At 35.5% G+C, this 23,199-nt stretch overlaps 1 protein-coding gene across 8 annotated transcripts in view; it reads right to left on the bottom strand.

Moving 5' to 3' along the window:
* The window catches only part of WDFY3 (WD repeat and FYVE domain containing 3), a 348,587-nt gene that overhangs the window by 108,171 nt on the left and 217,217 nt on the right, over positions 1-23,199 (bottom strand). For all 8 annotated transcript variants that reach the window (XM_077142948.1, XM_077142947.1, XM_077142952.1 and 5 more), the window contains 7 exons: positions 15,280-15,511; positions 13,960-14,060; positions 13,590-13,808; positions 9,664-9,845; positions 7,556-7,787; positions 6,128-6,288; positions 1,314-1,425 (listed from right to left, as the gene is read on the bottom strand). In XM_077142948.1, the coding sequence (XP_076999063.1) occupies positions 1,314-1,425; positions 6,128-6,288; positions 7,556-7,787; positions 9,664-9,845; positions 13,590-13,808; positions 13,960-14,060; positions 15,280-15,511 (1,239 nt within the window). The remainder of the gene's footprint in view (positions 1-1,313; positions 1,426-6,127; positions 6,289-7,555; positions 7,788-9,663; positions 9,846-13,589; positions 13,809-13,959; positions 14,061-15,279; positions 15,512-23,199) is intronic.

Below are 23,199 nucleotides of genomic sequence, written 5' to 3'. Positions count from 1 at the left end.
AGGAGTGATGTCCCACAAAGAGAGGGGGAGGGCAGTGAGTTTGCTTGCCGTGTTGGCTGAGAGAGAGAAAGAGGTCACATCTGGACAACAAAAGAGTTTCTCTGGGGGTGACTCTTAGGCCCAATTTTAAGTAGGCTTAGCTTATCCTCTGTGGGGATAAGTTTCACATGCACAAACCCGAAGATTGAGGGCTCAGCCTATCGATTTGGTTGTCCCCACTGCTTGTGAGAATATCAGGAATTCTCCAAATGGGGAAGTCGAATTTTCCTCTTTCCTCACCATTCCCCCCAAGGGATTTTGCAAATACTTCTTTTTTCACTGTTCAAATCACTCTGAGATTTATTGGGGCATCACATTGGACAAACTTACAAAATCTCATGCCCTATTCAAAGTTTTATGTACTTATGGCATTCAATTAACCTGTCCATAGAAGTTATATTAGGAAATGCACTAGTTGAAATATAAATTTTGTACCAAATAAACACTTCTTGCTTTAGTCCCACACAGAAGTTGAAGTTTTAAAATATGAATGATCATCTATTTCCAACACCCTGCAATATTGACATTCCTTTGTTCTTCCTCATGCAAAAATATTTTTTAATTTGTACATTTTGTCACTAGTGTAGTACATTCTAGGCATTCCTAGATTATACCATCTCAGCCTTTCTTTCCTTCTGTTTTCATATGTGTCCCCAGCCCTCCTCCCTCTATCATTCTCATATTCAGCTCACACTAGAGTTGAAGGGATACAGACCGTGCAACAGGGCTGACTGTAAAAATTCAGAAATGGATAACACAATACTATTTGATTATAGCACTATAATGTAAGTACACTGAATGAGGGAACTATTTTATTAATGTTATATTATGAAAAAGGAAAAACAAAGCACATCACCAGGACAGTAACTGCCAAGGTCTGATAAACATGAATGATTCTGACTGGTACAAAGCTAACTTTTTGTTAGTCTAAAAAGCAATCAATATTATGTATTGATTTGCACACCAAACCATGCAACAATCAACAATATTTCTAAGCTTCAAAATCTGTCGTTAAAATAGTTTGAAATTTTCTTTAAAGGTAGTCAGTGCTCATCAATGCTAACAAAGAGGGCGAAAACATGGGATCTTACAAGGAGTTTTAATTTTTAAAGTTGACTGGATTTGGGATCATTAAATTAATCGCTAATTGACGCAATACTACAGGTCAGCTATATGAAATGTGAACTTAAACACCATTCCTCAAGTGAAGAAAGTGAATGTCCATTTGAAAGGAAATGAAGTTTAAAACAATGACAACATAGACTATGACTCACCCAAGTATCCAATCAGAGTAGCACCAATTGTCCGTGCAGGTCCGTTAAGATGTCCTGCTGAATTGTGTACCAACTTAACAGGAGTGGCATTCTCGTGGGATGAAATGCCTAACTGAAGAATAGGAAAGGAAAATGATATATAAGTATGGTAGAGAAAAAAAAAGGATATATATTGGAAACATCTTGTCCTTGTCAGGACTGTATAAAAACGTGCACATTCATTTTTTAAAAAGTTCAAACATTTCCCAATGTTTGGAAACTCAGAAATTAAGCTAAACACCATCTGCTGGAATAAAGATTGGAAGGACATCTTAGGACTCAGCTTCAAGGTTTTTCTTGATGAGGCTCTGCTGATGGTTTAAATGGTCTCATCACCCACTGTGTCACAGTATAATAGTAGCTTTACTTCATAACCAAGTGAATGCATAAATTATCCAAGCATTTATAGATAAACACTGCCTATAAAAGTAATGCTAAATTTTGTATATATATGATGCATTTTCAGAGCAAATACAATCTTGGACTTTAATCTTATTGTTAACTGTAGAATCAAATTTATGTACAATTTAAGTTCCTTAGAAAAAGTTATACATATTTGCAGTCAAAACTCTGTGTGATTATATATTTTTTCCTGTATATCATTCCCTTTTCAACACCTTGCAATGATGACATATATTTGTTCTCATGCAATCAATGCCAGCTAGGGTACAGCCAACAGTAACATTGTAATATGCTTCCACTAAATGTAACAAAGACAGTATGTCAAAACTAAACGTCAGTAAGCAGGGGATATGGAGAAGGGGTACAGAATTCTTTGTGGCAGAAAAGGAAATGTCCTCATATAGACTGGTGGTAAAGGTATGGCTATGTGATTATACCAGGAATCATTAATTTCTTACTTAGGTTGGACTGCATGATATATGAATAAAACTTTAAATGAAGAGAAATACAAGTGCTGGAGAAAATGTGGAGAAAAGAGATGCACCTATTCACTGTTCGTAGGGAAACAGAGAAGCAGCCCCTCTGGAGGGCAGTATGGTGGTTCTGCAGGAGGTTAGGGGTAGGATTGCCATACGATCCAACAACCCTGTTGCTAGGTATATATCTGGAAAAAGAGTGAGGACACGAATGGACATTTGCACACTTGTGTCTATGGTATAGTGCCCACAATTTGCAAAGGATGGAAGTGGGCTAAGGATAGAACTAAGGAATGGAAGAGGGAACTGTGGTGTATACATACAATGGACTACTGAGCGGCTGCAAGAAGGAATGAAGTAGTGAGGCATGCAAATAGGTGAATGAACCTTGAGGACAGTACGAAGCATGAAATGTCAGAAACAGACAAATATTATGTCTCACTCATGTGGACTAACTATAATACACAAACTTGGAGATCTGAAGTCAAAAGCATGGATTATCAGGTTGGGGCCTCATGTAAAGGTTCTTAAATTGTAAGCTCTTACAACAGTCATATATATTCAGGAGTTCTGTTATTTCTAAACTCTGAGATACTGAGCTATTTGTGTATAACCTGGTTGTTCCCTGAAACTTCGGGTATCTATGTGACATAGAATTCAAGCTCTGAAGTTATGAAAGTCAGCATTACCCCATACAGCAACTGCTTAAAAAGCTGAAAATGTGATCAGACTTTGAATAGAGATATGAATGAAGCTGATCTGGATTGGACTAAGGTAAATCAGAAGAGAGGGTAAAGGATGGTATGTTCTATATCTTAAAACTTCAACTTTCTGTGTGAGACCAAAGGAAGAGATGCTTACTTTGTGCAAAATTCATATTTTGGGTAGCACATTATCTAATTTAACTTTTATGGTTAGTTTATTCAAACACCATAACTGCTTGGAAACTTGACTAAGATGTGAGATTGTGTTAGTTTGTACAGGTTGGTGTGATGCTTCGATACATCCCAAAGTAATTCAGACAGAGAATAAAAACATATTTGCAAAGTCCCCTTGGGAGACTGGGGAGAAAGGAGGAAATATTAAAATTCCCCATTTGGAGAATTTCTAAAATATTCTCCCAAGCACTGAGGGCAACCAATTCAATAGGCTGAGCCCTCAATCTTGGGGCTTGCCCCTATAAAACTTATTCCTACAAAGGAGAAGATAAGCCTACTAATAACTATGTCTAAGAGTCACCCCCAGATAACTTTTGCTGCTCAGATATGTTTTTTCTCTCTAAGCCAACTCAGCAGGTGAAACTCACTGCCCTCCCCCCACTAAGTGGGACGGAATTCACAGGGGTGTAAACCTCCCTGGCAATGTGGGACATGACTCCCAGGAATGAGCCAGGACCTAGCATTGAAAAAGGCTTCCTGACCAAAAAAGGGAAGAGACACATGAAACAAAATAAAGTTTCAGTGGCTGAGAGATTTAAACAGTTGAGATGTTATGCTAGACATTATTCTTACGTATTATAAAGATATCCCTTTTGGATGTGTGGTGTTTTGGAGTGGCTAGAGGGAATTCTACTGGAACTGTATTCCAGTAGATTCTTGAAGATGATTGTATAACTATATAGCTTTTGCAATATGACCATGTGACCGTGAGAAACTTGTGGCTGATGCTCCTTTTGTGCAGGGTGTGGACAGATTGTAAAAAAATAAGGAAAAATATAAATAAATAATAGGGGTGGTGGGATAAAGGTTAAAAAAAGGATTGGGTGGACTGCAATACTGGTGGTCAGTGAGAGGGAGGGGTGAGGTGTGTGGGATGTATGTTTTTTTTTTCTCTTTTCTATTTCTTTTCCTGGAGTGATGCAGATGTTCTGTGAATTACGGTGATGAGTACAGAGCTATGTGATGATGTTGTGAGCCACTGATTGTGTACTTTGGATGGACTGTACGTGTGTGAAGATATCTCAATAAAAACATTAAAAAATAAAATAATAACAACAAAACTCTATGCGAGGGTTGTCAATATTTATTTACTGCTCCCAACTCATCTCCTTTCAGACCTTCCTGACTTCTTTCCTGTGAGGGCTTTTCACCTGCTAATTGCAAAAACAAAAAGTCAAGCTCACTGATGACCTCTGTTTGCTAATTCCAATGGTCAGTTCTCAGTCTTAATGATACCTGTTAAAGAAGCATTTGCCACAGTGAATCACTGATTTTTATAAGACCAGACTCTCCTGGTTTTTCTCTTTTCTCACTGGTTGCTACTTCTCAGTCTTCTGTGCTTGTTCTTCTTCATCTTGCCAAATCCACACTAGGAAAATGGAACGCCGCTGGTCTCAGTCCTTAAACCCCTCTTCTTCTTTATCTACATCACTCTTAGGTGAATGGATTTGGTTTCATGGCTTTAAGCAATACAACACTCCAATATCTCATCTGAACTCCAGATTCTTATTTTCTGAGGTCTTGATATGGATACTAAGATGTCTGAGAGACTTCTCAAACTTTTCTACAACAGAATTCTTCATAATCCCCTCAAATCTACTCCAAATCAGGAAAGATCACTCCATCTTGCTAACGCCCACTTCATTCTGACTACCATCTTCTCTCATACAAGTTATTTATTGTACTGGTCTCAGAAGTGGTCTCCATGCTTCCACCTTTATTCCCCTTCACTCTATTCTCAATACAAGTTAGAGTGATCTTGGTTAAAATATTAGGTCACAGCATTTCATACTTGAGTTGGGAGCCCTATCATGCTTCTCATCACACTCAGTAAAACCAGCATCTTCACAAGGTCTTCCATGCCCTTAACAGTTTGGTCCCATTTACCTCTCTGAGCTTCTTTCCTACCACTTCAGTCTTCTCTCATCCTGCTCCAGTCATGCCTGCCTTAGTGGCAGATACACTTTCCTCATGGCCTGGAACATACCACTCCCCACCCCATGGGGACACCCTATCCTCCACTTCCCAAGGCTTTTTTTATGCATAACACTCATTACCTTCCAAAAATGTATTATTTCTTTAGTTATTACTGTTTGTGAGAACCATAAAGACAGGACTTTATTTGGCACTTATCTGTCCTGAAGACAATGGTGACTGACACGTATTAGATGAAACTCCATGCCTCCAAACTGTTGCTCAAAAACAGCAATTGTTTGTTAAAGTTAAATTTCTTAATTGTTAATATAAATATACTAATTAATATTAAATAATGCACATAAAACAAATGAAAATCTCACTTTTCCAAGTTGTTTTAGTTTGTCAGCTGCCAGAATGCAACATACCAGAGATGGACTGGTTTTTAATAAAAGGGGATTTATTTTCATTAGTTCTTCAGAGGAAGGCAGCTAACTTTCAACTGAGGTTCTTTCTTACGTGGGAAGGCACAGGACGATCTCTGCTGGCCTTCTCTCCAGGCCTCTGGGTTCCAACAACTTTCCCTGGGGTGATTTCTTTCTGCATCTCCAAAGGCCTGGGCTGAGCTGCGAGGGCTGAGATGAGGGATGCTGAGGGGCTTGGGCTGTACTACATTGTACTGTCTCATTTAAGCACCAGCCAATTAAGTCAAACATCATTCATTGCAGCAGGCACGCCTCTTAGCCGACTGCAGACGTAATCAGCAACAGATAAGGTTCACGTACCATTGGCTCATGACCACAGCAACAGAACTAGGTACCTTCACCTGGCCAAATTGACAACTGAATCTAACTACCACACAAGTTAAGCTAAAAATCCAAATATGTTTTTGGCATAAGTTCAAAGCCAAATGTACCAAATACTAACAATATGAGAAAGCATTATTTTTAGCAACAACTCCTAGTTTGGTAGCATTCACAAAATGATTTGAAATATCTCCCCAGTGAGAATTAGCCAAAGCTCACTTAAAAATCCTCCTGCGTACCTGTTTAGCAATGGCTTTGCTGTCCAACTTGTTGTATACTTTTCGGATTCTTGCTACTGTTAAGGAAGACACGGAGAGTGCATAGAGGCCGAATGATACCTTTTCCTCTTGCACTAGTGACACAGGAGACGGGACTACACTCTCAGATTTAGCATCTTTACCTTCAAAAGAAAAACAATCCTTTTCAAAATTGTCAGTCTTTCTCCTTATCGCAACACAAGTTTATTATTATTTTATCATTTTTAAATGGGTGGATTTGAAAAGAGTATAAATAAACAGAATAACATAACTAAATCCTAAATTTTTTTTTATTTACTGTTCAGAGCTGCTTTATTTTTTTATAGTTACAAAATAAAAAAAATTTTGGTTGTAGAGCTTTACATTCCAAAATTCACTATTAAAATATCCATAAAAGAGAGCATAAAGTAAAGGAAGACAAAACTCAACCAAATCACAAAAAAAATTTCCCTTAGATTCAAAGGAAGAACAAAATGAAAATAAGCAAAACGCCAATGAACTTGGTCGTGTCCTCCGAATAAGAACCCTCACATATTCTCCTGGCAACACAGCAGAGTAGTTAAGAGCATAAGTCTGGAGCTAGATGGCCCAAGTTTGAGTCTTCGCTTTATACTTAAAAGTAGCATGACCTTAAATTCTATCTGGGACAGTTTCCTCACTTGTAAGATGGGAGGAATAATAATAATAACTAATTCAAAGTGTTCCAAGGAGAAGAATAAATCAATACATTGAAGGGATCAGAAGTTACTTCCTCACATGTATTAATTTATTTAACATTTAGTAAGGGTTCAATGAATGCTAGCTATTAGATGCAAACAAAATCAAGGATAGGAGTAAAAAATCAAATTACTTGGGCATATGGTTATTGTTAGAACAAGGGAATGGAAAACATATCATTTGGAAAGAATATTACAAAAGAATTGCAGCATATTATCAGTTTAAATTCTTTTTGGGAGAAAGGAAAACAAAAGGTAGACTGTAGGAAGGAAGGATGAGCGGAACAGTGTACAACAGTCTAATCGAGAGAACATACATGTGTGTTTTCTGGACCTATCCTTACTTCCTTTAACCAGATTAACTACACTTTAAACTGCTTCATGTAATAGGAGAAATTACAGAAAGAGAATAGGGTTGGGATTAGACTCTTAGCGGTTATTTACCTACATCTTGGAGCCAACGAGAGAAGCTGAATAATTAAGAATTGGGCATAAGTACATTCAGGAAAGCACAGTATGGTTAGTGGAGACAGCATTTAAGAGAAGTGGTCAATAGTATGAAGTTGAAGAAAATTAGAGGAGAAGGCACTTTCACTTGATAAACATAATGCATAACTTTATACATCTTATATATCACCTACATTTCAGTAGTTAAGCTTTATACAACTTTAAGAGCTAAAAGTAAGTTACTCACATGGAATACATACGGCCTGAAAGCTTCCAACATAATCTGGTCCTAATTCATAAATGGTAATAACATTTGAAGAGGGTAAAACTTCTTCCAGAAAATGTGTGGGTCCCAAGCGCCAAACCAAGGAAGCAATTTGGCGTTGGGCAGGTGGAGTACCGATATAAGCATAGACTGTGCTCACCACCGGGGGATTTGTAGAACCTGAACCCCCAGGAGTACTGTGAACATAATGAAGCTACAAAGAAAACAAAGCAATTATTTCAGATGTGAAAAAACAATTGCACGAGGAAAAATAACTATTTTACAATGTCTATTTTCAGTGACCCAAGATTAAACAACTTTACATCTGTACAAAAAAAAGTAAAGTTTAGAAGCATAAAGACCAACCAGGATTCTGGAATCTGTTGTGGTATCTGCAACTGCGCCCAGGAGATGGACGTTAGAAATCCGTCATCAAACTTTCTAATATAGATAATCTATGTAATACTAGAAATGGCAGCTAACAAATACAGGGATACTGTCACTGTCTGGTTGGCTCGCAAATTAAATTAATGATACTTCTATGAAACTGTAGAATTTATATAAAAATAGAGCTTTTCATTATGGAATTCTAGCTGTCTTAAAATTAGTTATGTTGTCCTCAAATGCCAATAGACTATGTGGATCTGTTAAATAAAACTATTGGTGAAAAGTATTTCATAATGGGTAAAGTGCTATAAAAATTTTAGAAAACTCAAAAATCTGTATATGTGTCATAATATTTGTACACGTACATTTTAGTCTCAGTGCAAACTGTAAACCATTGTTTGACAATCTCAGTTGTGAAATTACACTACTGTATATTGACAGAGTACCTAAATTTTGATTCAATACATTTAAGATAAATATATAATTAGGCAGAATATAAAGGATAAAGGAATCAAGTTGGTTCTTATTGTATTGTATAGGCAGCTTTCATCACTTGGTAGAATGATGGACTTTTCCATTGTTTTTTTTTTTTTTTTCATAACAATCCCAGCTTCAGATCAAATTTATTATTGTTCTTCACATTCAAGAAGAGCTCCTGATGATGTTAATAGAATGGTTGTGAAGATCAACACATAAATCTAAAATTAATTCCACACGGACTGACAATGACAATGACGAGGGTGATTATAAATATATCAACAATAAACTCCTACCTCCAACTCTACAACATGAGGACATTTTAATTTTCAAAAATGCTATAAATAATAAAAGGAATAATCTACTAGGGTAATTTACAAACCAAATTATCTCATGTATAAAAAGAAAAGAAATGATTTATTCCCAAGAGGTGCATTTTAAGATTATCATTGAAACACAGTATCACCCTAAATATCATCATCATTAAGGAAGGCTATGAATCCAAAGAAGCTGCTGATTTCAGTGATTTTTACACTATTACTCACATAAAAAGACAAATTTGGCCCCTGTTACTTCTCTCAAGTGCTATCCCCATAAAATGGATACTATCTTTTAGAAGTTAAGAATCGTCTAAGCTTGCTAGTGAGTTCTAAGAAAGTAACTGACAGCATTCATCCTAATTCTGAAAAAAGAATTTCTAGACTTTTACTTTACTTCAATCTTTCCCTCTCTTCTGAATGAGACAGTACAGCTATCTAGACTAAAATTTATCTACTTACTCTTTTATCCATCAAAATTAACTGAGCACCTTCTATTCTTGTAGGGACTAATCTAGGTGATCTGAAAATAAACAAAAAACAAATCCATCTCCAAAGGAATGCAGTCTACTGGACTACTTATAATAATAACGATGGAGTGACAAAATAACATATTGATAGTTCATTAAGCCAAATTTCACGTGGCCTCTCTATTATGTAAAAGCACATGGCAACGTGGCTCAACCACGGACAAATGTGCTAACTTTTTTAGTACCCTATGATGCCTCCTTTCTATTCTGATATGAACTAGTCAGCCATGTGACTCTACCATATCATTCAAATGAGTACTGTGAGGTCAATTTAAAATTAGACAGTAATTTTTAAAAACACCTCACAAAATACACTCACATATACCCCAAAACAATGTTTGTAAAACGAGCTGAGCTTTAAAAGTGCATGTATGCTTACCTTCACAGTATTAACCAGCTGTCCATCAATATAGAGGGCTGCAGTGCTATTTTTCAGCATGCCTTTGCTCATCACCAGAACCAGATGATGCCACTGTCCCTCAAGTATAAGCTCTCCGCATCGAAAGCGAGCGCAGCATGGGAGAATCTCATAGAAAGAGGATTCTTCACTAAAATCATCAACTAAAATAAGGGGAGGAGGGGGACAAATAAAAAAAAAATTGCCAATTTCATCCCTATTCCAACATATTTGTATCTAGATTGGCTTTTTTGACTTTATGTTACAACAGGTACGATGATGACGCAAACAAAGAGACCAATCATTTACTTTCTCTGTAATAACAGTAAAATGCAGAATACATTTTTATTTCTTCTGCTTAAAACACATAGTTACAATGAAATGAAGTTACAACAGACAATGAAATAAAGTTACAATACACAATAAAAAGACAGTAGCGGATTATTACCTGCCATGGTCTTTAATAAAAGGTCTTTTAAATTAATTAAAGTTTGGCATGCATTTGATTGCAGCATGAGTAAGGAAAGGAGCCAAGAAAATTTAAAATGTCATACTTGCCATATATGCTTTGCTCAAAAACACAAGCAGGCAACTATCTGTTAGTATTTTGTGTTTGTATTGCTGTGAACCTAGCTTGGCAACAGCTGGTGGTGAGGAGAGGATTCATGGTTTGGAATAGATATTTCTTGGTCTGAATTTACTACTACACCAGATAACTCTAAACTACATGCAAGAATATTATGATTTGTTCACATTTAGCAATCATTTCTTGACTCTAATCCAGCTTCTTTCTGCTACCTAGTACATTGTCAAACCATGCTAAGAAAATTGGGTTAATATTCATTTAATTTTAACATGAACTAATTAAAAATATTTTGCCTTTTAAAGTATTTAAGAAGGGAAGAGGCAGGGCAGGAGCAGCAAAAAAAAAAAAAAAAACACACAAAAGAAAACAAAAAAAGACGCAAGAAAACAGCTCATCTGTAACACTATAAAGTAAACCCATAAGTTTCAGTATAAGCACATACACATAAATTACTGAAAGTAAAAATTTAATTATATGAAGAGCTACAAATAAAATATTTATTTCTGTTTTTGGAATCTTAAAATATCAGCATACACTGAAATGACAAGATTATATTTTAGAATGACAATTCAGAATATATGTCAATAATTAAGACTATTTTACTAAAAGGCAAAATTTTATCCATAAGATTAGCTAACATAGGAAAGGAATTGAATGAACTAGTCAGAAACGAGGGCAGATAGCATCGAAAGGTCTGATGATTTGGATCACAGAATATGAAGGAAAATGAAAAGGTTAAGGGCGAAACCAGGAACTTTCTCCTCTCCCTTCCCTGGGTAAGACTATGAATTTTCTGGAGAATTGAAGATATTAATTATAAAAATGTAAGAGTATCACTTTTTGATTCAGACTTGAACTAAGATATTTCCGGTATTCAGTGGTGTGACAGGATAGGATATCTTGGCGAGTGAAAGGGTTTCTGAAAATTCTAAATTACTCAGTCACCTTAATGGCTGTTGACACTGGGAGGATGGATCCTGGCAACAGCAATATATTCTAAACTTTTCTAATCACATGGAGTATAAGAGTCTTGCAAATTATATTTGGTGGAAATGGTAGAGTTAGAAAATATTTTTCCGATTTACTGAAATAGCTCTATATCCATTCCTTAAATTTTCCTGTCCTCTCTCCAAATTCTCCATTATTATTTCACATAGTTCACTGTTTTCTTTTCTGTTACTCACTTTCGTTTACCTTTATTTTTCTTTTAATTTATGCATTTGTATGTTCAAAAACTACTGAATGATACTGAGAAATCACATGCTATGTAATCATCCAAACTATACAAAATTGTCGGACGCCCTGCTTTTACGGGGCTAACAAAATGGTTTAACAGTAAAAAAAAAGTGAAAGTATTTGAAGTCATTAAAATCTATTCTTCTTATAGAATTGCTATTTAGTAGAGAGCTATTATAAATATTTTCAAATTTTAAATAAATTCCATATTTTAAAAATAAACAAACAAAAAAACACTACTGAGTGCCTGATATATGGTGGGCACTGTTTTAGGCAGCAGAGCTATCTGGGTGACAAAGCAATAACCCTGTCCATGGGAGGCTTAAAATTCTAAGTAGAGTAAACAGACAAAAAAAAAAAGAATTAAAATCCATAAGAATTAAGAGCCATTACAGTGGATATAGGAAGGGAAAATCAAGAATTATTAAAGATACATATATATATAATAGAGTAAGATTTAGGAGTAGGGGTGGTACTTTCAAAATTGACCAAAGGCATCTAGCCTGGGCTAACTAACAGTGGCAGTCCACTTACATAGAAAAATAGATACAATGTAGGTTTTTTAAAGAAGAACTGTTAGAGAGTGAGTTTTGTTCAGGAAGACTTCTCACATGTCTAATATGCAGTTGGAAAACAAAGCTTGGGACAGAGACAAATTTTAAAAAAATGATTTCAGACTCATTGAAACAAAAAAAAAAACCTTGTAAACAGAAATTGATGAATTTTTCCCAAGAAGAGTATGATGAGTACAAACAACAAAATTAAACCCTAGAGAACATTAATTTTAAGAGGAAAATAGAAGAGAAAGAAAGTTCAGAAAAACAGTGAAATAAGAAGAGTGGATAGCCCAGAATGCAAGATCAGAGTTTTAATTAGAAGAAGTCTACAGGACCAAATGTCACAGAGCAAGTGTTTGTAACAAAAGTATCAAAGTTACTTATTATTTTGATGCCTAGCTCTGTGCTAGGCTTTATGAAGAAATTAGTAAAATAAGAAGCCTTACAATCTGAGGAGCTGACACTCATATTCAATTAATATTTACTGAACACCAACCACATATCAATTAACATATGCTATTATTTTATGTGGTTAGTTAGAAAAACAAAATGAGAAGATAAAAAAGGTGGCTACATTCATATCCAAATGCTCAGATTTACAGCAAAGGAAATTAGGTAAACTGAGATTTATATTTTATGCTATTTATATCATTTAGGAAGACCTTCATGAACATCTTGAGTTTGAAGTTCTATTGTACAACAATGTAAGGCTCTGGCATGTTTGAGGGAATAAGGATTATAGAATAGTATGTTTTAAGTCTTTACAGTAAGTAAGAGATAAAATAATTGAAACATTATTGTATCTAGCACAGGGTGGCACATATGGCAGGCAGATGCTCAATGAATATTAATTAGCTAAGCAGAATTCACAGCCAATGAAAATCTTTACCCAAACATATCACATATAAAATCTGCTTTCCTAGCAAAAGCTGTGATTTCTTGGTAGTAGGAACAGATACTTATATTCACCTGTTAGACTCATCTAAGTCTCTTGAAAGTGCCTTAAAACTCACTGGCTATTATTTCAATTATATAAAAAATTTGAAAACAGACAGACAAAACTAAATGTAGTCTTTAGAGATACAGAGATAGAGGGTAAAACTATAAGAAAAACAAAGAAGTGATCAGCATGAAAGTCAGGATAACTGTTAACTGTGGTGAGAAGGTGGGTGGGGAGAGAGCTGTGATCAGAATGGGATATGTGGAAGGTTCTGGGATGACAGCAATTGCTTTATCATTTGGGTGGTACTTCCAAGTTTTTAAAATAATTTATTTTATAATTATTCATCATACTTTAATTGGTGTTTTTACATAATTTTCTCTGTGTCATTTTTTATAATTTAAGTTTAAAATAAAGAAACAAATCAACCCTAAAAAAATTCATTGGCAAACAATATTCAAGATTTCATATAACTTCTTCTATGCTACAATTTAAGTCGGAAAAGAATTACCAGCTAGACTTTAAAACAAATGTATAGTTTTAACACTTCTAGAATCAAAAGAAGAAAGAAGAAAAAGATAATACTGACCATAATTTTGGAGCAGTTCTTCTTTAGTAGAGACAATCAGAGATCGGTCTTTTGCTGACAGAACTATGGCAAGGCATACGTAATGCTGCTCAGAAGAATTTGCTCGACGCACAACAGTAAGAAGCCTGACAGGATGGTTATTTGGAGGAGAACTAAAATGTTCAATGCAAAACCAGCTAGAGTAGCTTAACCCCGACGGAGGAGGGAAGAATCTTTCACCTAATATAAAAAATATATTAAAAAAATGAAAATGCTTGTGTTTACTCATATTTACATTTAAAAAGAAGCCAACAAAAGTATATAATAGCTCTAAATAAAAAGGAACCTATTAAAAAAAGACTCTCATAGACACACAGAAAGTAATACTTACCAGAACCAATGCCACTGACCACGGCCCCATCAGTAAGACCTGTTGTAACAGGGTTATTGGTAGGGGCATTATGAGGGGCCAAGCTGGGCAGAAACAGGCAGCTATTAAAGAAAAGACAACATACATATTAAAGAACAACTGTTTTGTTCATTCATTACTATACACTTACCACAGTGAAACAAACTGCTTTTATATAATGGTAACTAGAGATAAGAGATCATGTTACATTTGCATGCCTAGAAAATCTTCCTCATCTTTTAACAATGGGAGATCATTGAAAGATATACTTTAGAAATCTACAAGGATGTAATTTTAAATTTAAGTTAAAAAAGTTGAGGTATAATTTACACCTGGTAAAATGTACAAACTTTAAGTGCACGGTTTCTTGAGTTTTAACAAATGTATAACAACAACTGAAACATCAAAACAATTCCTTCAACACAGAAAAATCTCCTTGTGCCCTTTTTCAATCTCTCTTCTTATCACTATTGCTATGATCACTGTTGCTGTTCCCAAGTATTGTTTTTCATCTACTGCTTGATAATGACTCATATAACAATGTCCTTAAAATATAACTCAAAGTTCTAGATCGATATATAGAATGCCACTAACTATAATAGACATGGATTATTAGCATTTGTGTCTGTTTTGAAGTTGATGCCTTCATAAACTCTACCAGATTATCACTTTTCTTGCTGCTTCCACTACTATGGCCTTTTCTGTCACTTGAAATAATTCATTTACTCATTTAAAGTAACAGCCACAGTATGCTATCTTAGCTGATTTGAAGAACAGGATGATGAATAAAGAGCTCAATCTAATTTAAATTCACATATTATCTATAAATTAAAAATTACAATATTGGAGTTAGCAAACATTTTTGGTAAAAGACCTGATCATAAGTATTTTCAGCTTTGTGGACCAGATGGTCTCTCTGATAACTATTTAACTCTGGCACTGTAGCATGAAAGGAGACACAGACAATACAGATATGAATGAGCAGGGCTGTATTCCAATAAAACCTTATTTACAGACAGGCAAACCACCAGATTTAGCCTTTGGGCCATGGCTTTCAAATCACTATACTATAGTAATTTACTTAGCATAATAAATAATAATAATTAAATCTATAAATCTTAAAATAACATACTTATACGGACTATTCTTTTGAAAATATATAGTGTCGTATAGTATGATTTAATATAGTATGCTTTAATATATTTTAACCAAGTAGATTTAAAACCAAAGATCTATTTGTCAAAGAGAAACATGAGGCATAAAATAATAGAATAAGGCTTGGCTACTTTGCAAATTCCTTACCCAAATCCTTCAAGAGATGTGTCAAATTCAACAAAAGCAGGAGTAACGGATGACCCATGAAGTCTGATGTCATGAGGGGTTGTCATGGAGACCAGACACTTTACTCTGGTAAGGGGTACAGTACTTCCCTCTGCAGATTTTACCAAGCTCTTGCTTATGCGATAATGGTTGTCTTCGTGTAAGCTGAAAACATTATCAGAACCCAGAGCTTCCATAGATGTGATCATACTACCTATAAGTCAAAGAAAATATCTTGGGAAAAACATCATGTAGATTTTTTCAATAATGACTTTAGAAGGCTGTTTATTTTTAAACATCACTCTTCACTTTCAAAATATAATTAGTTTATTTTTAAAATTTAAATACCATAGCCATTATTCAGTTTACTATACTCTACACACATTTTAAGCTTAAATAATATTTTTAACCTGATTGCTAAAGTGATACACACATTGCAAAAACGTACAGAGCAAAAGTAAGAATAAAAATCATCAATAATTACCATCCAAGACACTGTTACAATATAATTTAATAATAATAATAATTATAATAAATTATAATGTTTATAAATTAGGTTGTACTTTTAATTCACAAAATTATTTTAGAGAAAAAGGCAATATAATCTGGAAGCATTAAAATCATAACAAAATGGCAATAAACAGGTCATCTTTCTAATTAAAAAATATCAGAAAGAAATAGAGATTTGATTCTTCCCATTTTTTTTAAATCAATTTTTTTTTAATTTTTTTTTTTTTTTTTTTTAACATGGGCAGGCACCGGGAATCGAACCCGGGTCCTCTGGCATGGCAGGCAAGCATTCTTGCCTGCTGAGCCACTGTGGCCCGCCCTTTTATTCTTTCCTTAACAATGATTAGGATTAAATATGTGATCACAAAAGTATCTGAACTTAAAGATTTCCATATGCATGTAAATAGTAACAAATATAAGAATGAAAATGAAATTTTCAAACAAATTATCCTACTTCATAACAAATGTAATAAGAGAAAAAGAAGTTATAAAGCTATATTAACAAAGTATTTCCTCTCAAGAAAAGCTTACATGAATGACTGTTGGGCATTAAGGTGACCATAAAAATATTTCTATGTCCCTTGGAAAAAGGAGATATTTTTGTTTCTATTCCTTGCAAAGTAAATTACAACTCAGTTCTAAGGAACTGTGTTAAATACAAAACAGAGACGGAAAAGGCCCGGGAGACATGTATTAAGTGATTAAGAGAAATGCCAATACTTTGTTTTCTAATAAAACCGGGATGGAACTCAAAGACCTTTAAAGTTTCCGTAACATAGTATTCGCTAATCACTGACAACAAACTGCAGGAGGAAAATTAAGACCAAAAGAGTACTGGTAAATTATAAATCATGACTGAAGGTGTTGTTATCTAACTTCGGAATTCATATATAAAACAAATGAAAGGGTTGAACTGATGCTCACTAAGTTCTTTCGGAGCTGCCATCTTGTGGTTCTAGGTATTATTCTGGTCTGCTTCAGTAGAAAAGGGCATTTCAAGCCAACAATAAAAAGACTTATGGCTAAGAATGATATAAATGAATTGCAAAAAACAAGCAAAGCTAGAGAATTAACACTGGGAGGAAATACGGTACACACTCAAGCTCTCTGAGAGTGCTGCTTGTCCCACAGCTCTTGAAAAGATGGAGTCTACTCCTCCCATCATCCACATGCTACATTCTGCTAGCTCCCTACAGCATCATTACACCGGTCTAAGGCAAAAACCTCTCCTTTGAAGCTTCCCATCAAGACTACTCTTACATTCCTGCCTGTGAAACTGCCATCTACCATTCTAGTGATTCCTCAACTGATTTGAAAAACGTTGGCACTTCATTTTCAGTCTTCATCTTAATTCTTGCCATTGTACTAAGGGATCTCAGAATCCACATGAAAAACTCATCTAATGTCTCATTTCTACTTCTCAGATCTCCTTTCCTCCAAAGATCTTCACCAGTCACAATTTTTTCTTCTCCTATTTTGATTTCAGTCATTCCACTTTTACTCCTCTAGTTCTCTCTCCTTTTCTCTCACTATGGTTGCTTTTTGACCTAGCTATCATTCTTGTCCAGTGAGTATATGATTTCTTCTTTTCTACCACCAACCACTAGGCTTTATTTTTGTTCCTATCCTCTTTGGTGCATCTATCTCTTCAACTACTTCTCCTGCAGATTTCTTACAAACTCACAGTCTGTTTGTAACCCAACCCCCAACATTCCAGTGCAGGCAGTAAATACTTGAGAAGGACAAAGAAATCACAGATTCTCTGAAAAGAGGCATTCCTCCATCCAAGTCAAAGACTATCCTGCTCATAATTCTCATCCCTGGTTTACAACATCAATAACTGTTTCCCCTCCTCTACTGCCCCTTTCCCTGTCAATCAGCCCAAGTTTCTTCATTAAAACGACAAAAACAAAGACTCTTACTTGCCTTCTTTAACAAATTTCTTGAAGGACTGCTCTTGGCAAGGTCACTAATGCCATCCTAACTGTGGAATCCAATAAATATGCCTCAGTTTTTAACAACTGATTTTTCTTAGGCACTGTATAATGCTGTCCACTCATTACTCCCCAAAGCTTCCTTTGCTCCTGGTCCTTTGTTTCTCTATATTTAATCATTCCCAATAAACCTCATGGAAAACCTGGCAGTCAAGAGATATGAATAAAGCTGCTATGGATAGGGTTAAGGTAAATCAGAATACAGCATAAAGGATGATATGGTTCATATTTTAAAACTTCAACTTCTGTGTGGGACCAAAGGATGAGATGTTTATTTAGTGCAAAATTTATATTTTGGGTAGCACATTACCTAATTTAATTTGTATGGTTGGTTTAGTTGAACACCATAAGTACATGGAATCTTGAATAGGGTGTGAGATCTCCCTGTTATATCCCAGAATAATTTGAGCAAAGAATAAAAAAGTATTGCAAAGTCCCCTTGGGGGACTGGGAAGAAAGGAGGAAATATTCAACTTCCCCATTTGAGGAATTCCTGATATTCTCCCAAGCAGTGGAGACAACCAATTCAACAGGCTAAGCTTCTGATCTTGCAGTTTGCCCCTATGAAGCCGCTATGAAACTGATCCCTGCAAAGGAGAAGCTAAGTCTACTTATAATTATGCCTAAGAGTCACCCCTAGAGAACCTCTTTTGTTACTCAGATGTGACCTCTCTCTCTAAGCCAACTTGGCACGTGAAATCACTGCCCTCCCCCTTATGTGGGACAGCATGCCCAGTGGTGTAAATCTCCTTGGCAACATGGGACAGAACTCCTGGGATTTGCTGGGACCTGGTGTCATGTGATTGAGAAAGGCTTCTTGACCAAAAGGGGAGAGATAAAAGAGACAAAAAAAAAGTTTCAGTGGCCAAGAGATTTCAAACAGAATTGAGAGGTTATCCTGGACGTTATTCTTATACATTATATCATTATATAGATATCCCTTTTCAGTTTATGGTGTATAGGAGCAGCTGGAGGGAAGTTCCTGAAACTGTTGAGCTGTGTTCCCACAGCCTTGATTCTTGAAGATGACTATATAATGATATAGCTAACATGACCGTGTAAATGTAAAAATCTTATGTCTGATGCAACTTTTATCCAGGGTATGGACAGATGAGTAAAAAAATAAGGATAAACAATAATTAAATAATAGGGGAAGATAAAGGATAAAAAATTGGGTAGATTGAAATACCAGTGGTCAATGAGAGGGAGAAGTAAGGGGTATGGGATGTTGGAGTTTTTTCATTTTCTTCTGGAGTGATGCAAATGTTCTAAAAATGATAATGGTGATGAATACACAACTATGCGATGATATTGTGAGCCACTGATTGTATACCATGTATGGACTGTATCTGTGTGAAGATTTCTCAATAAAAATATTTTTAAAAACATACTAAGAAATCACATACCATAGTCATTCATATTATAGAAAATTTTTGGAGGTCCTGCATTTTCAAAGGGCTAAACAAACAAACAAATAAACAAAAAAACCCTGGTAGTCAGAGTATACCATCATTAATTCTCTTCTCTCTTTCAACCTCTTAACATGTACTACAAAGCAATAGTATTCTCTGGTACATCTCTCAGAAATCTTCATTCTTTAATTCTACTGTCACTTATATCTGCTATCAACTCCTATTTTTCCAACTGCTTCTTCACTACTCTCAATGTCTTTCTTGCTTCCAGTTCACTCTCAAACTGCCTTAGAGGTTGTATTTCTAAAACACAGATGTTACACCATTCCCCTACTTAAAAACTTTCTAATTATTCCTAATACCTATAGCACTGAGTAAACATTTCAGTGATCTGATACTATCATCTCTTCAGCCTGATTTCCCAACATGTTCTAATAGATAAACTCTTTCAGTCAATTACAATCAACCAGCAATTTCTAGAAATGTCCATATTTTCTCACATGTCTACACCTTTGCACATGTTCCCCAAAATGTATCCACATATTTATTATTTCTGGATTTCGAGGATGTTTTACATATGTATAAACTAGTATGCAGAGCTAAGAAATAAAAGGTGAGCAGGTCAGGATTCAGGTAATTCAGGACACAGAGATAAGGAAGAAACTGTCTGTATTTTAAAATCTCACCTACTCTGAGACCAAAGGAAGAAAGGTTTATTTTGTCTAACTCAACTTGTCTAGATAGCTCATTCAAACAATAGAAACAAAGGGAGCTCAGAATAAGAATGAGGACCTTTAATCCTGTATAGCTCAGTATAATGCCTGGATACATCCCAGAATACATTAAGGAGATAATTAAAAAGTATTGGCAAAGTTCCTTGAGGGATGGAAGAAAAAATATGGAACTATGAAACTTCACCACTGGGGAATCCTGATACTGTGTCAAATACTGGGGACATCCAAATCAACAGGCCAAGACCTTGATCTTGAGGTTTGCTCTCGTGAAGCTTACGTATGTAGTGGAGAAGCTTAGACTACTATTACTACTACTACTACTATAGGTATGTGCCCAAGAGGTATTTCTGGAGGACCTCTTTTGTTGTTGAGATGTGTGGCCTCAATCTCTCTTAAGCCAACTCTGCAAGTGAAATCACTGCCCTACCCCTTACATGGGACATGACATCCAGGGGTGAAAAGGCCCCCTGGCAGTGTGGGAGATGACTCCCAAGGAAGGTTCTGGCCCTGGTACCATGGGATCAACAATGCCATCCGGACCAAAAGAGTGAAACGAACTGTAACAAATAAGGTATCAGTGGCTGAGGAGTTCAAATAGAAATTAAGAGGCTACTCTGGAGGTTATTCTTAACATAAACTTCAGTTAGACACTGCCACCTATCATAACTTGCCAAACTGCAACCAAACCATTCCAGCCAATCCTAAAGAACATCTAGGTTCCATGCACTAGGGTAATTTCCCAGAAACTTACAACCTCCAGATGGGTCCCAGGAACAGATAAATCCTGAAACCTAGAGGGTGTCAGCCTCCTCATAACATCAGCTAGTTCCATCTCAATACCCCTTATTATTGACAGCTCTCTAACATGAAAAAGTTAGAATGGCCATAGCCCAAATAACCCTAAAGAGTGGAAAAAAGATGAAAGGTGATGGCGGAGTTACACAGTGAAGGTAAGTTTAACAAATACGATGGCTGAATCATATTGATATTTCTTTTAGTTTCTAGTACCTTAGAGCAACTAGAAGAAAAAACCTAAAATTGTGGAACTGTAACTCACACCAAACTCTAAAATCTGTTCTACAACTAAATGTTGCTCCATGCTTTGAAATTGTTTTTTAAATATTTTTATTGGCAAAACAATATACAAACACAAACATTTTTAACGTACATTCTCTACATGGTGTACAATCAATGGCTTACAGTAACATCACATTGTTGTATATTCATCACCATGATCATTTTTTTTAGAACATTTACATCACTCCAGAAAAAGAAATAAAAAGAAAAAACTCAAACATAAGATACCCCTTACCGCTCCCTCTCATTGACCAAAAGTATCTCAATCTACCCAAATTTATTTTAACTTTTGTTCCCCCTAATATTTGTTTATTTTTTATCCATATTTTTTACTCAATTTGTCCATGCCCTAGATAAAAGAAGCATCAGACACAACATTTTCACAAACACATAGTCACATTGTAAACGCAACATCTTCATACAATCTTCTTCAAGAAACAAGGCTATTGGAACGGTTCTACAGTTTCAGGCACTTCTCTGTAATCACTCAAATACACCACAAACTGAAAAGGGATATCTATATAATGCATAAGAATAACCTCCAGGATAACCTCTCAACTCTGTTTGAAATCTCTCAGCCACTGGACACTTTATTTTTTCTCATTTCTCTCTTCCCCCTTTTGGTCAAGAAGGCTTTCTCAATCCCTTGATTCTGGGTCCCAGTTCATCCCGGGATTTCTGTCCCACATAGCCAAGGTGATTAACCCCACTGGGTAGAATCTATCGCTTGATGGGAGGACACTATTGTGCTATAATCAGGTAGTATTGCGCTATCCATTTTCGAATTTTTACAATCAATCCTGTTGTACGATCTGCATCCCTTCAACTCCAACTACCCAATATCTACCCTATTTCTATCTCCTGATGACCTCTGTTCTTAACTGAAATTCTCCAGGTTCATTCATTAATGTCAGTTCATATCAATGAGACCATACAGTATTTGTACTTTTGTTTCTGGCTAATCTCACTCAGCATAATGTCCTCAAGATCCATCCACGTTGTTACATGCTTCATAATTTTATTCTGTCTTACAGCTGCATAATATTCCATTGTATGTATATACCACAGCTTGTTTGGCCACTCGTCTGTTGATGGACATTTGGGCTGTTTCCATCTCTTGGCAATTGTAAATAATGCTGCTATAAATATTGGTGTGCACATGTTCATTTGTGTCTTTGCCCTCATGTCCTCTGAATAGATATCTAGCAATGGTATTGCTGAGTGATATGGCAATTGTATACTTAGCTTCCTGAGGAACTGCCAAAATGTCTTCTACAGTAGTTGTACCATTTTACATTCTTACCAACAGTGTATAAGTGTGCTTCTTTTTCCACATCCTCTCCAGAACTTGTCGTTTTCTGTTTTATTGACAATGGGCATTCTGGTGGGTGTGAGATGATATCTCATTGTGGTTTTGATTTGCATTTCCCTAACAGCCAGGGAATTGAGCATCTTTTCATGTACCTTTCAGCCATTTGTATTTCCTCTTCTGAAAAGTGTCTGTTCATGTCTTTTGCCCATTTTGTAATTGGGTTGTTTGTCTTTTTGTTGTTGAGTTGAACAATCTCTTTACATATTCTGGACACTTGACATTTATCTAATATGTTGTTTCCAAATATTGTCTCCCATTATGTAGGCTGTGTTTTTACTTTCTTGACGAAGTTCCTTGATGTGATTTGAAATTTATTGCTTTTTTATATCTATGTTATTTTTCACAAGAAAGAAAAAAAAATGGGTTGTGATGATAAAAAAATATTTACTCCTTCTAGCCTCCAATGTTCTAGAGCAGCTAGAAGGAAAAATTTGAGAGGATGGTATGGTAGCCCATGACAAACTATGGGATCTGTCCTGTAACTACTTGTTGAAGAGTGCTTTGAAAATGATTGTTTTTTCCTTTCTTTAATTTGTAAATATGTTATATTGTACAATAAAAAATATTTTAAAAAATGTATCCTCCATAATCTTTCTGGTCAATTCTTATTCATCCTTACAGGTCTAGCTTAGGTTTCACCTCATATATAAAACCTCTGTGATCTCTCCTGGCCAACTTACATGTTATATTATTAAACATTTGTTGCAACTGGTTTGTAATTATTAAATTCAACATGTGTTCATTAAGTGGGAGAAAATTAAGACAAGCAGTCTGTCCCATGTGCCTAACACAGTGCCTGATGC

The sequence above is a fragment of the Tamandua tetradactyla genome, chromosome 24, assembly GCF_023851605.1.
Source record: "Tamandua tetradactyla isolate mTamTet1 chromosome 24, mTamTet1.pri, whole genome shotgun sequence".
Taxonomy (NCBI): domain Eukaryota; kingdom Metazoa; phylum Chordata; class Mammalia; order Pilosa; family Myrmecophagidae; genus Tamandua; species Tamandua tetradactyla.
Note: the sequence above shows the minus strand (reverse complement) of the source record. Positions and strands in the feature narration are given on the sequence as shown.